Source organism: Coturnix japonica, chromosome 19, assembly GCF_054131305.1.
Source record: "Coturnix japonica strain WE chromosome 19, WE-NBRP24, whole genome shotgun sequence".
Taxonomy (NCBI): domain Eukaryota; kingdom Metazoa; phylum Chordata; class Aves; order Galliformes; family Phasianidae; genus Coturnix; species Coturnix japonica.
Window position 1 is genome coordinate 14,152,892 of NC_140681.1, and position 13,392 is coordinate 14,166,283.

The 13,392-nt window shown below is 47.8% G+C and overlaps 1 protein-coding gene and 1 long non-coding RNA gene across 4 annotated transcripts in view; one reads left to right on the forward strand and one right to left on the reverse strand.

Moving 5' to 3' along the window:
- The window catches only part of LOC116654274 (uncharacterized), a 77,652-nt gene that overhangs the window by 63,636 nt on the left and 624 nt on the right, over positions 1–13,392 (forward strand). The gene's annotated exons all lie outside the window — the stretch shown is intronic.
- Positions 8,654–10,398, reverse strand: CEBPB (CCAAT enhancer binding protein beta). The gene has a single exon (XM_015881863.3). It carries the CDS (start codon positions 10,132–10,134, stop codon positions 9,148–9,150), a length of 987 nt encoding a protein of 328 aa, XP_015737349.2. The 5' UTR covers positions 10,135–10,398; the 3' UTR covers positions 8,654–9,147.

Here is a 13,392-nt window from a genome sequence, read left to right on the forward strand (position 1 = left end):
TCACTGCTAATTAATTTTCTACCCTGGAAAATACTTAATAATACAGAACACTGCGAATTTCTTTTTTCTTTAAACATTTCCATCATCCTTTAAAGGTGCTATTATGAGTTCCATTCTGTCCTTTTCTGAGTTGATTGATGAGTCAAGCCTAATTACATGGATGGTTTATTATCATGACATGTTGTCCCTGAATAGCATGTCATTATGTACTCAATAAAACTGCAGCTATACCCACCACTATCAGGAATTACATACTGTCAGAGACAAGGGGGATTGAAAAGGAAATGCTGAGGGATCAGAGAAATTCTATGAACACTGAGCTCAGATTCCAGGGGAGAAAAAGGAAGTGTCCAACTTTCTGGTCATTTTAAATACCTTGAAAGGTGAGAGGTGCGATAAAAACAGAGCCCCTGCAGAGGACTTTGTCATGAGGAACAGTCTTCTGTACTCACTGGTTCAGAAAAATGACTTTCTAATGGCATCTACCTGTTTTACATATGTAATGAGCCAGACTCTGTGTGGTCATGCTACTGCCTGGGAAGTGTTCAGAGTAAGGGACAGCTGTACTTCCAGTCATTGCCACCAGAAGACTGGTTTAAAGAGCCTGCACTTCAAAACATCTGGGAGCTTTCCCTGCTGAATTCACTTTTATTTTTAGCAATTGATACAGACTTTAATTAATATATGGTTTTACGAATGTCTCATCTCATATTTCACACTTTTTTAAACAACTGATACCTGAGACACCCTCCTCTGATCTCCCATACCCAGGAAATGTCTTTCTGCAGACAGCAGAACTGAAGCATTCAAAGGTGAAGCATCTTGTCCAAGCAACAAGTTTTCATCAATGATGAGACTTCAAATTCCTTGCTCCAGACTCACTTGGTTATCACTCCTACCTAGTTATATGGTGCAGTCTTTTCAGCAGTGGCTGAAAAGCAGTTATCTGGACTTAACAGTGAGCACAGGACTAGTGCAGTTTGCTGTTCCACACTGAAGCCCACCAGCTTGCTGCTCTGTGTAGTCTGATGAGAGCCTTCCTGTGGTCCCTGGCTAATGTTTAATCCCTGGAGGGAGGCTGCAGGAGGGCACAAATTAGCAGGGAGTGAGTTCTGTGAAGTGCTGAATAGGTGGTCACATTTACCTCCCTCCTCCCCACTACGGTGGCAGTTACATGAGGGAAGAACCTAGAACCACATTTAGAAAGAAGGTTAAGTGGGCTTTTCTGTCCTAAATTTATGCCAAAATCATTTGGTAATACAGTGTGGAGGTTTACAAGCTGCAGATGCAGGAGGCTGAGTCAGAGTTCCCAGGACATCAAAGAGCAGAAGGCAGGATTCCTCACGGGCCAGCTTTATGCAATATTAAATGTTTCTGACATAGTTTTCCCATTTGTTCTCTTCACTTCCTACCCAAGTACGAGTGAGAAACCACCCTCAGAATGAAGCCTGTTCCGAAGCAAGTGAGGGATGCAAAGATCTGAAATGCTGATATCTGAAAAGTTTGGTTTTGACCAGCAAAGCATGAATGCCAAAGTGGTAAGAATGGCCCTTAGGAAAGGAGTATGGGGTTGCTGGGAGATGGTGCCCACCCTTTTCTTTGAATGCAGATAGTGATGCAGACAGATTCTGCCTGCCATATTTTCATAGGCAGAAGTACTTGCTGCAAAGGCCATTGAGGATGAAAACCAGCCCTATAATTTCTGGACTTTGTAATAAAAGTAACCCTAAAAATGGGAGCAGCGTGGAAGGAACAGAGCAATGTCTGCCTTAGGTCTGCAGTAACCAGGAAGCAATAGAGCAAATAGGCCCTCTTCATTATAGGAATCTGTTGATCAGGAGATATAGAAGGTACTGCCTTGGGAGCACAGACACTACCTAGGTTAGCAGTTTTGCAGTCTTGTAAAACACATCGCGTTTTGCTTTCCCAGGTGGATGGAGCTTTGTTGGCAGGTAGAGAATATGCTATTTTTTTTACCACATCTAATCCTGCACTAAATGCTGAAGTGAAATTATTGCAGAGGAGGGGGTGCCATGGAGGAGCGCAGACTACATCGTCCAGCCCTGTCCCATGAGCTCCCTAACAGTCACTACAGGCAGGGAGTACACAAATGTGCCAGGAGGGATTTGTTCTTGAGCTGCCCAGAGCTGAAGAGTGCTGCCCTGCTCTTTCTTGAAGAATTTTACTGCATAATTTTACCTCTTTTTTGTCTTTTTTTAAGAGAAACGTTGTTCTACTTGTCATAGTAAACTCCAATGCCAGTAAAGTAAGCCTAATTGGCAGGATTTAAAGATTGATCATTTCAATTTATGCCCAGAACAGGTAGGGCAGCAATGAAAGCCTCTCCCACCCAACCCCACCTCTTCTCACCAATGTGCCTCAACCCTGCCCTGAAGGGACCACCTGGAGGGCTGGGAAGGGAGTTTCCTCCCTGCGTGCAATAAAAAGGCAGAGTCCTACAGTAAATACTGGATTAAGCTTATGGCTGTTTAATAGTTAGTGTGCTCTGGTAATAAAGCTCTTGCAGGGCTCGTGCAGAAGAGCACCTGCTAGTGAATTAATGCAAAAGCAAGAGCCATTTGCCAAGGTTTTGCCTTAAAGAACTTGGCAAAAAAACGCTAGAGTAGGATTCTCACTTCATATGGCTGTGAGGTTAGTGGGAAAACAGTTCAGTGCCCCTAGACTGTCTGTTGGAAACAGTTACCATCACTGCCACCGCTTGCAATAGCCTTCCCAGACCACGTACTGTTTGGTATCACTTCCTTCTTTTAAAACCTCTTTGCTCGGTGGAAATGTGCCCTGTTGCCCTGTACTCTTTTTCTTTCTTTTTTCTTTTTTCTTTTTCTTTTTCTTTTTTTTTTCCCCAAATCCTTTCCAATATGCCAACCCTGTGAACTGTATCCCCTCCAGTCAGGCACAGGGCTGTATTACAACAGCGCTGACTGCATCATTCCCACTCTTTTTGAGTGCCTTGTCTTCCACAGCCAAATGCACAGGAGCTAATTCTGGAGAGAGGCACGGCTGACCCATATTTGTTACTGACAGAGGAAGAAAAGTACCAGGGAGTAGTGGGGGAGTAGTGGTTTTCCTCTGTGAAGTGAGAGTGTCTGTTCATCTAAATTAAATGCTGCCAAAAGAAAAAAAGGATACTAACGACAAAACACCCAAAACAGCCCATGTAAACATTTTGTGAGAGTCTTCAGTGAATCCGCCTTATGCAACTGCAAAACTAAAATAAAAGTCACATTTTCCAGTAGCCAGTAGTAGAGCTCAGCAAGCACCATTGCTTTTCTCAGCATGTTTTATCAGTTGCCCTCCAGCCCAGAGATGTCCATGATTCTTGGCATCAGCCCCTGCTGATGTGGAGTGGGTTGTTGCTCAAGAATCCTTTGATCACCAGCCAGGTGCTAACACCATTTGCTGTAGCAGTGGCTTGCCAGCCCTGTCCAGCACACATGGCACTAGAAGGAGATTAGGATTTCTTTTGGCCCGTACGAGTGCATCACATCGCCTCTTTTGAACATCCAGGTCTTCTGCCATGTTTTCTTTCCCAGGTCTTAACACCTGTGACACAGCTGCATCACAGCTATAATCCAGAGGCCAGGTGGCTACACCTGGGACTCTGGAAGGGCGTATTTCAGCAGAGCATTTGGCACATCCAAAACTTGAAAGCTTGTGTTCTGCACCGCTTTGCTTCCACTCAGGCAGAATTTGTACTCAAGGGCTTTGTTGTGTTGGGGCCCAGTGGCTGAGAGAGGTGGTGCCTCCCTACTTAGATTTGCTTTCATTTTTCCTGGGAAGTGAGAAATGCTGAAGCCTCTGTCATTGCCTTTTGTATGGGAATGGACAGCTGAGTCAGCCCGTGTGACTGGGTAGCTCTGGAGAAACTGAATATGCAATATGAAAATACTCAAAGATTGCCAGTCATGTGCTGTATAAGGCATTAAAAACATCCTGGAAACACGGATCTCAGATCCATGTATGTACAGATCCATGTAAACATGTTCCTGTGAATATGGATCTATGAACTTATCATTACTCATGTGAGTGATAATAGTTCCACTGAAATTGTATCTACAACAAAGCACACATATAAGATCAGGATCTAAAAATACCATAGGAAAATACACCTGCAGCTATGGCAACTGCACTTACAGCTAGAGATGCATATATGTGTGTACAGCTTCCATTACATCTGGGAGCTAAACAGCAATCTAAAGATATACAATAAACTGACGAAAGAGTCAGGACTAGAAACTGTCTTCCAGTTCCTGAGCTTTTGCTAAAGCTCGTTTGTCCCTTGATGTTTTTTTGTTCATCTACTCACCTCGTTGTGCCAAGTTAATCCCACTTTTTTGTTGTGCTCCCTGTACATTTAAATGTCAGACACACGTATCTTCAAAAATGACAAAAGCAAGTGTTTGCTTTCTGTACTTTTGTCTTCAAAGAACAGCAGGGACAGACTCAGACAGACACCTTCGCTCATGGAAGGTGGCACGCTGCAGTCAGAAGCATCCACCCCTGAGTCGCTGCTGGATGCAGAGGCTGAGGAACGAGCAGAAAGATGTTCCTGCTGCCGGCCACCACTGCTCCCCTCCTGCTTCTCCAACAGGCTCCGGGCACTTTCCCTTGTCCTTCTGATTCCCTTCCTGAATTACTCCAGCCAAGTAATTGTTTCATCATGTTGCACAGAGACATTTTGCTGTAGTGTCACTGTGACATTCATTTCTAAAACCAACACTTCTCATTTACACAGATAGAACTTGGGATTACACAGCTCTGCGGGCCTGGATTGCAGGTGGGCTGATGTGGGAGGGGAGCAGTGCAGGGCTGAGGTCTTAGAGGGATTTTTGCATTCTTTGAAGGAGATTGTGATTCCTGTTACTGTAATTTCTAGACAACATCAATGAGCTTACCTACCACAGGCTTAATGAAATGCTGTTGCAATACACTAGCAAACATGAGGTATTTATAGAAAACAAACCAGCTGCTGCGCTTGTTTTATGTGGCAATGGGGACCATAAACTTTTGTTGCTTCTATGTCAAAAATGCAATTCTTTGGCTGGGATGATGTTCAAGGCAATTAAAACAAGGTCTGATGACAAAACCAGCGCCTCTGTAGTGTATAGAGGTGCTATAGAGAGAATGTGTGAGTCTGTGGAGGATTTGGTATTCTGCAAAATGGATGAAATTCTGAGACTTAAATAAAACCTCAGTGTAAGTACCCTGAACTCTGAGAAAGCACTGTAATAGCTGTGTATCGTGTGAGTTACAGAGGCATGAGCAGATGGGACAAGGCAAAAAAGCGATGCTGACTGTAATTGGCTAGAAAATATTATTAGAACAGAATGCTCCACATTTGTGAATGTTTTAAAACAAATGAGCCCAATCACCTTTGGTGCATCTGCACAACTTGAGCCATTTTATTTGATAGAAGAGTAACAATTTGTATAGAAACTGAAGTAACTGTCCTGCGCCTTCCAAGGGGGGCAGTGCTCCGCCATGCAGCATCCCCTGTATGTGCTTGGGCAGATAGGAAATGACCAGCAAACCTGTTAATTAATAGAACTGCTGCCAAAATGGTAATGGTGTTTTTAATTATTTCAGTTTCAAGTGATACATGTGATTTCTTTAGCGGATCTAAGCAAAACATCAGATACTTTGGAAATGGGATGTCAGTGCTGGAGCTTTGATCTGACAGCATCGTTTCTGCATACAAAGGAACACTTATTTCATCAGCAATGATGAAGACCTGTAGCAATCAGTCAGTGTTGTAAATAATTTGAGAGGGAATAAAAAGCCCAAACCAAATGATTTTTACAAGTCTCCATAAATTAAAAACAAATTCCTGGAACAAATGCCATAACTTCCCTGCATGGTTTCTCTGCATATAAGCTGTGAAGTCTTACCACACGTTGTACAGAGTCACTTTAGGAAAAGAAGCAAAAGAGACCTTGTGAGGAGACAACTGGGATGCACCTGGTGCTGTGTTCAGTTTACAGCATCTTATTTGCTATGGGAAGCTCTCTCTCTTTTGAAGCAGAGCCACTGTTTGGACAGGGATTTTCCAGTTCCACTACTGTGATTAGAAAAGGTATTTGTTATCTTTTGTCTGCTTTAATGCTAGAATTAGCGCTCAGATTTATTTCCAAACCAGCTTTTTTATTTATTTATTTTTTTATCCCCCTTGGAAATGTTTTAATTCTGAAGGCTTTTCCATATGTTTGTTCATTAAGTAGGGTATTTCATGGCCTCCATGTATTTAATTGTGCTAGAAAGCTCCAAAAATACAAGTTCTGTGGGCAATATAAGATTATGAATGAAATACTCAGAAATTCTCATTCTGACTCTTTCTGATTCCTTCTGAGATTTGTGTAACACCAGTTCTCATCAGTTACCCTGTCTAACTGCATCTGTCTGATAAAACCTTTCTGCTGCAGGAGCTTCCCCCTCAATGAAAAGACTTTCATCCAGATAAAAAGATACACTGGAACACAGCAATAATTTAAACGTTCTCTAAATTGCAGCAGCAACACGGCCCCAAATCCCAAAGCAGTTTAAGGACAGAAATTAGCTCATTCGTGCCTGACAGAGCTCTAGCTCCAAAACTGGATTATTATTCAAACAAATATAAATACCTCTAGTACATCTTATCTTTCAATCTACTCTGCCTCCCAGCCCTCATAAACTGAACTTTTGTTGGAAGCTCTGTCAGGAAGGAAGGAAGGAAGGAAGGAAGGAAGGAAGGAAGGAAGGAAGGAAGGAAGGAAGGAAGGAAGGAAGGAAGGAAGGAAGGAAGGAAGGAAGGAAGGAAGGAAGGAAGGAAGGAAGGAAGGAAGGAAGGAAGGAAGGAAGGAAGGAAGGAAGGAAGGAAGGAAGGAAGGAAGGAAGGAAGGAAGGAAGAAAGAAAGAAAGAAAGAAAGAAAGAAAGAAAGAAAGAAAGAAAGAAAGAAAGAAAGAAAGAAAGAAAGAAAGAAAGAAAGAAAGAAAGAAAGAAAGAAAGAAAGAAAGAAAGAAAGAAAGAAAGAAAGAAAGAAATGTGTCTGAGGACATCTCCAGTCCTCCAGCAATTCTACCCTCAGTGGCACTCAGCTCTGACTGGGAACGCTGCTCATAAGTGTGGGTAACATTACATGGCCTACAGCACAACACGAAAATGGGATCTAACGATGTGGATAAGTTTCGTAACTAGAAGAATAGCACAATAAACAGCCACGGGAGGCTGGAGAAATCAGCGTCACAAGGGACAGCCAAGACAAGATCTAACGTCTATCTTGCCTGTGAGAATCTGAGTCATGCAGGAGCTTGCTCACCCAAGAAAATCTATTCATAGGGTCTCATAAAACCAACTTAACTGCAGTGCACAAATTAAAAAGCAAGCAGTGGAAATCTGTATCAGGTCTAACACTTCCCTGCTAACACTTCCCTGCTCACTGCTGCACGGCTCCATAGGAGCACTATGTGAGCAGGCCACAGCGAATCTCCCCGAGAGCTCTGGGAGTTTTACCTGCCAGAGAAATAGGACCTCAAATGACAAAAACGCACAGCAGCTCCTTCAGTAGGAAACACACTTTGTTAAAGGGAACACTGGGAATAAGTGACAGACTCAGGCTTTGTCCTGGAATCCTGCCCTGCCTGCAGCAAATTCAAACCCACTCTCTTGGTAAATAAAAACTCCTCTGGATTCAACTCAGCACAGACGATTAAGGAGTTCCTATTGTGGGGCACTGGGAATCTGGATTTTAAAATAGTGCTTCAAGTTGGCCTAACAGGGAAATGGAACATGCTGAGTAAGACCCAGCCCTTCTCTCAGCTCCGTGCACATAACCAGCCCATGAGCTGCTCACAGAGCTCTGGTAGCAGCACGCAGGGCACGGCAGCAGCACATCTTTCCATCAGCAGGCAGAACAGAGCTCCAGCCTGATCTATAGCCTAACAGAGCCTGCCCCATCCTCACTTATCAGCTGCTTTCTCCCAGCTAACAGACACACAAACACCTCTCAACAGAGAAACTCCAGCTACAGGCTTGAGAAGAGCATCACAAGAGGAAAGTCAAGGGGTTGGTGATGTGCCTCTCACCTGGCAGCTTTCGCGAGAGCTTCCGGGCAGTGACCACATTACCGACATCCAACAGAGGCGCTACTTTCTCATGTTTATTCCTGTAAACTACAAACATAAGACACACTGAATCATAATTCAGAGAACAGAAACTCCTCGAAGAAAAAAGAATTAAGTGAAAGCTTCCTCCCTCACTTTTTCTTTCTCCCTCCCACTTGAGCCTTGCAGTTATTTCACCAGATTGGTCACGGTTTGGACAGCACACCTCGCTCTGCACAAATGGAACAGCAAGAAATGCAAAAAAAAAAACCACCACCCCAAACAAACGCCTCTTCCCAGACAGTACCCAAGTGGCAGCTCAAGCAAGTGATTAGAGGAACCAAACTGAGACAGCGAGGACTGGCTGGAGCCTCCAGCGCTGCTCTTTGCTGGTTTCTCTTGGGGTTTTTGTTTTTGTTTTTCTCTGAGTCGCAGAGAAAGCCAAAAGACCAACGCGAGTCCTATCCCTGCTGGCAGCGCCGAGCCAGATCCAGCTGGAATGTCAGCCCTGCGTTTCATCTGACTCAAAACGCACCCTCAAAATAAAACAAGCTACTTTTTTTAACCTAGTCATAAAGTTTATTAAAATCGTTCATTAATGCTTCAAATGTAGCAAGAATGCATAGATCCCAAAATATACATATGTATTTTCATATAGAAATAGATTATTCTTTATAATAAAAAAAAAAAACAAAAACTGTAGGAACATCTTTAACAGATTACTCAATCCATGACTGACAGTTACACGAGATTGCATCATGTACACAGCATTCCCAGCCATGCTTAAAGGATTGCATCACTTCGCCCTCGCTCTCCTCTCGCCGTTTTAAATAACCCCAGCGCCCAGCAGAGCCCCGGGGCCGCGGCCCCCCCCGCGCCGCCCGCCGCCCCCTGGCCCCGGGGGGGAGGAAGCAAATAGAGACCGAAACAACAACAAACAACAACAACAACAACGAAACCCCCGACGAAACCGAAAACGCGGCCCGGCCCCGGGAGGAGGATGTGGGGGGGGGGGCAGCGTTCAGCTCGCCCCGCGGCCCGGCGCGGGGGTCAGCAGCGGGGCGAGGAGGCGAGCAGGGGCTCGGGCAGCTGTTTGAACAAGTTCCTGAGGGTGCTCAGCTCCCGGGAGAGCTGCTCCACCTTCTTCTGCAGCCTCTCGTTCTCGGCCGTCAGTTCCAAGACTTTGTGCTGCGTCTCCAGGTTGCGCATTTTGGCTTTGTCGCGGCTCTTGCGCACCGCGATGTTGTTCCGCTCCCGGCGCAGCTTGTACTCGTCGCTGTGCTTGTCCACACACTTCTTGGGCTTGTTCTTGCCCGCCGGCGGCCCCGAGTAGCTCCCGGCGCCGGCGGCCGACTTGGAGGACTCGGAGGGGTTCGGGGTGCCGGGGGGGCTGGAGGAGGACGAGGTGGACAGGTTCCCGCTGCTGCCGCTCGGCACCGACTGGTAGCCCAGGTAGGAGCGCACGGTGCTGCCGTAGGGCGAGGACATGCCCCCCGGTCCCGGCCCCGCTCCCCCTTCTTCCTTACGGGGCCCTTTGCAAGAGTCCAGGGTCTCGAAGACCGGCTCCACTTTGGTCTCCACGATCTGGGGCGGGAAGCAGCCCGGCAGCCCCCCCGGCTTGTGGCTCTGGCTGCCGCACGGGTGGCCGTGCCGGGCGAGGCTGATGTAGGTGTAGTCGGGCTTCTTGCCGCCGCCGCTGCCTTTATAGTCCTCGGCGAAGAGATCGGAAAGGAAATCTTGGCCGCCGCTGCTGCAGGCAGGCTCAAAGTTGCCCCCTGCTGCTGCTGCGGGAGGCGGCGGCTGCGCCGGCTGCTGGGATGCTGCTAAGGGGTCCAGATACGGGCTGAAGTCGATGGCTCTCTCGTGGTCCCCTACGGTGAGCTCGGTCATGGAGCGGCCCCCGGCCGCCCGCGGGTGCAGCTTGTTGAGAGCAGCTAGACAGTCCGCCTCGTAATAGAAATTAGCCACTTCCATGGATTTAAAGGCGGGCGGCTGAATGGGGAGGCATGCTGCGTCCCAGGCCACCAGGCGTTGCATGAAAGCAAAGGGAGATGCGGGGAGGAGAAGACGGCGCGGAGGGCCCCCCCGGCACGGAATCGAGCGGCCGCCGTCGGGTGGGGGTCTCCCGAGCCCGGCGCTGGGCACGGCCCCGCTGCGCTGCCCGCCCGGGCGGCTCAGTCCGTGCGGCGCGGCGGGGCTCTCCCGCTCCCGGAGCTGCGGCTGGAGCTGGCGGTTCTCCTGCGGACCATCTGGTTGCGGGGCCCGTGTCCTCAAGTCTCTGACTTAGGAAAGTTCCTTCGCTCTGTTATTTATAGGGGCGGTGGATCCCATAGCAACAGGCGCGTCACCGCCTGGCCGCATGCCACGCTGCACGCTTCGGAGCTGCCGCTCCGGCCCCCGGGACGCCGCCGGCTGCGGGTGCGGGTGAGGTGCGGGCCCTGGGGCAGCTGTGCGGGAAAGGGACCGCACGGAGCCGCCGCCGCCAGCATCGGGGCGGCCGAGACCTCCCGTCCCGTCCCGTCCCATCCCATCCCGTCCCGTCCCGTCCCGTCCCGTCCCGTCCCTGTCCCTCGGCTGCGGGGAAAGCGGGCACCGCTCGGTCCGGGACTCCGGTGCCGCCGCTGCTCTTTTGCCAGCGCGACGGGCCTTTCGCGTCTGAGAGCAAGGGCTGGCGCTGTGGGGCCGCGTGTGCCGCGCAGAATTGGGTGCAAAACCCGTCTGGGTCCCGTTTTACCCCTGGGGAAATCGAGGCAGAAGGCGTTTTTCCGAGCTCTTTTGCCAAAGCGGGGAAAAAAGCTGCAAATAGAAGACAGATCCTCTTATTCTCCGTCCAGCGCCTGACTGAGTGAACCGCACTGTCAGGCAGAACCGTCCCATTCAGACGCGGGCAGAACCATTTTACAAGAGCCGAGCGAGCGCAGTTTGGAGCGGGGCGCAGCCGGGGCCGCATCCTGACGGCAGCGAGCTCAGAGCCGAGCAGCCGCCGCGCTCCGCTCCCCATCTCTGCGTGCGGGGACCGTGACTGAAGTTTGCCTCGGTGTATTTACTTTGCACGATACCGTGCAACTGTCAGGGTACAAAGGCGACAGGGAATCTGCGGTCTGAAGCCAGAGGGGACCGTGTTTAAAGGCATTCCTTTAAACTCAGAGAGAGTGAGATACGTGCTCGGAACCGTGGAATCCGGGCATCGTCAGAATCGCGGCGTGAGTTTGGGAAGGAAGACGGAATCTCGATGTCCGTTTTAATTAAAGACACCCACCTTGGGAATCAAACTTTATTTTCACTCTCTTACTCCCACATTTACCTGTCTACAAGCTGGTGATTCATCCCCAGAATAAAGGACATTAATTTAAAACAAAACATATAATTAAAGGAAGTAGGAGTGTCCTTTGCCTCAGTAAAGAAGACCCAGCACTGCAGGGAAAATGACACTGCCTCTTAGAATAATGTGAAGCAATCCTGCGGTGTGGGAAATATGGTAACGTTAAGCCAGAGGAACAGGTATTGCATTATACGATTCAAACAGTCAACTGTTCATAATGTTCAAACCTCAAAACTTCGAAAAGAGGAAGAATTCAGAAATATGTCAGTGGATCACCAGACTTTGTCTTTCTTATATTTTTACGTTTACATTTCTTTTGCACATTTCAAGATGGTTTTGCTTTCCATAACAAAAGTACCCCAACAGGTTTTTGGGCTTCAAATATTTCTAGTTCTGTCCTTATCTCCAAGTTAATCTTTGATGAATGCACCGGAGATTAAATTGGAGCTGGGCCTGGCCAGAGGTCTGGGTCTGGAGGCTGGAGCCCATTCCTTCATAAATACAAATATCTGTATTGGGTGCAAATACTGGCAAGTCTCAGTGAGCCAGGGCTTGTTCTCGTGGCTGTTTTCTCTCTTGTGCTGTGTCCTTATCCTGAGTTCTGATCTGGCGGTTGCATCCAGCAGCTGCCCGAACTGGCCCTTGCAACTGAACTCTTGAAATGCAGCCACATGTGCTTCCTACCTCTGAACGTATCAGGAACCCACAAGCAGAAGGTCTCCTGCCATGGCCACCTGCTGAAATGGCTCTGGTGTTTCTTGGCATTACCCTGACAGGTCTCTGGCTTGCCACAGCCATTGGCTGAACCAGGGCCCTACAACCCATCAGTTACGTTTCTTGTGTGTTTTTCAAATTATATTCTCAGAGATCTGAATTTCCCCTCTTCACATTTCTGCCCTGTTCTCTGCTGCTCAGCATCCGAAAGCTGTGCTCCTACCCAGGCTGATCTTCCCTAACAAAATGAAATGTCTGCGCAACTGTCATGTGAAATAGATTATATCAGAGATGGTGTGGCCCACACCTCCTTTGCCAGGCCAGTGCTGAGTAATCCCATAGTCACTGGGATCACACGTCAGTTGGAGTGGTAATTGAGGTTGGTCCCCTCCTTCCCTGCTCCCCCCCCCACCTCCCTGCTCTGCTGAGATCTCTTTAAACCTCCTCCAGTTCACCTCAAATCCCAGCATCCACTCTCGTGGAGCTCTCAGCTTCTCATGGGAATCTTGTTGGCGGGACTAACCACTTGTCCAAAGCCCTAACATTCAGCATGCAGGTTTTGAGCTACCTCTGGTCTCTTTTAAATTGTTTCTGCACTTGTCATAACAAATGCATGGCCAGAAATGGGGCTTTTGAAATGGAAACGGGTGTAGAGCAAAGCTCGCAGCACAGAGAGTTGGGTGGAGGTCTTGGCACATGGAGCTCCATCCCTGTCAGTGCCACAGCTCAGCCTGTCCTGGACTGATGTACAGAGGCTGCAAATAGTCCTGGAAAGTCCTCTCCATAGAGAGATAGGAAAAGAAATGCAGGTGTTCCTGGTGAAGGGATCACTCAATGGAAAACTCAGGGGCATCAGCAACTGGTTCCATAACAGTTCTCCTGGCAGCACATTTCAGCAGAAAGGCAGCATTTCTCTGGAAAGCACCTTCTTTGTGGTGAGTTCATGATCTAATTTTTCAGCTGGGGAAGAAGACAGCATTGCTCACAAATTACTTAGTGAGAACATCTACATTACCCCCAAAATCCAATGCAATGAAATCCAGATTCCTCTTTCTTCATGTGTGAAAGAATACAGACAGTGGAGGGGTAAGACAAGGATGTGAAGGGGGAAAAAGTGGAGGGAAGAATCTCATCTTCACCATTCTTTTCTGTCATGAATTAAATTCTGCTCTCCATTTTTATTTTTATTTTTTTATATTGTAGAAAGACACAGTTTTCCAGCTGCAGGCTCAGACCTGTGATAAGACACTGCAGAGACA

Coding starts and splice junctions, on each gene's coding strand:
- CEBPB (XM_015881863.3), bottom strand. CDS start 10,134: ATGCAACGCCTGGTGGCCTGGGACGCAGCATGCCTCCCCATTCAGCCG.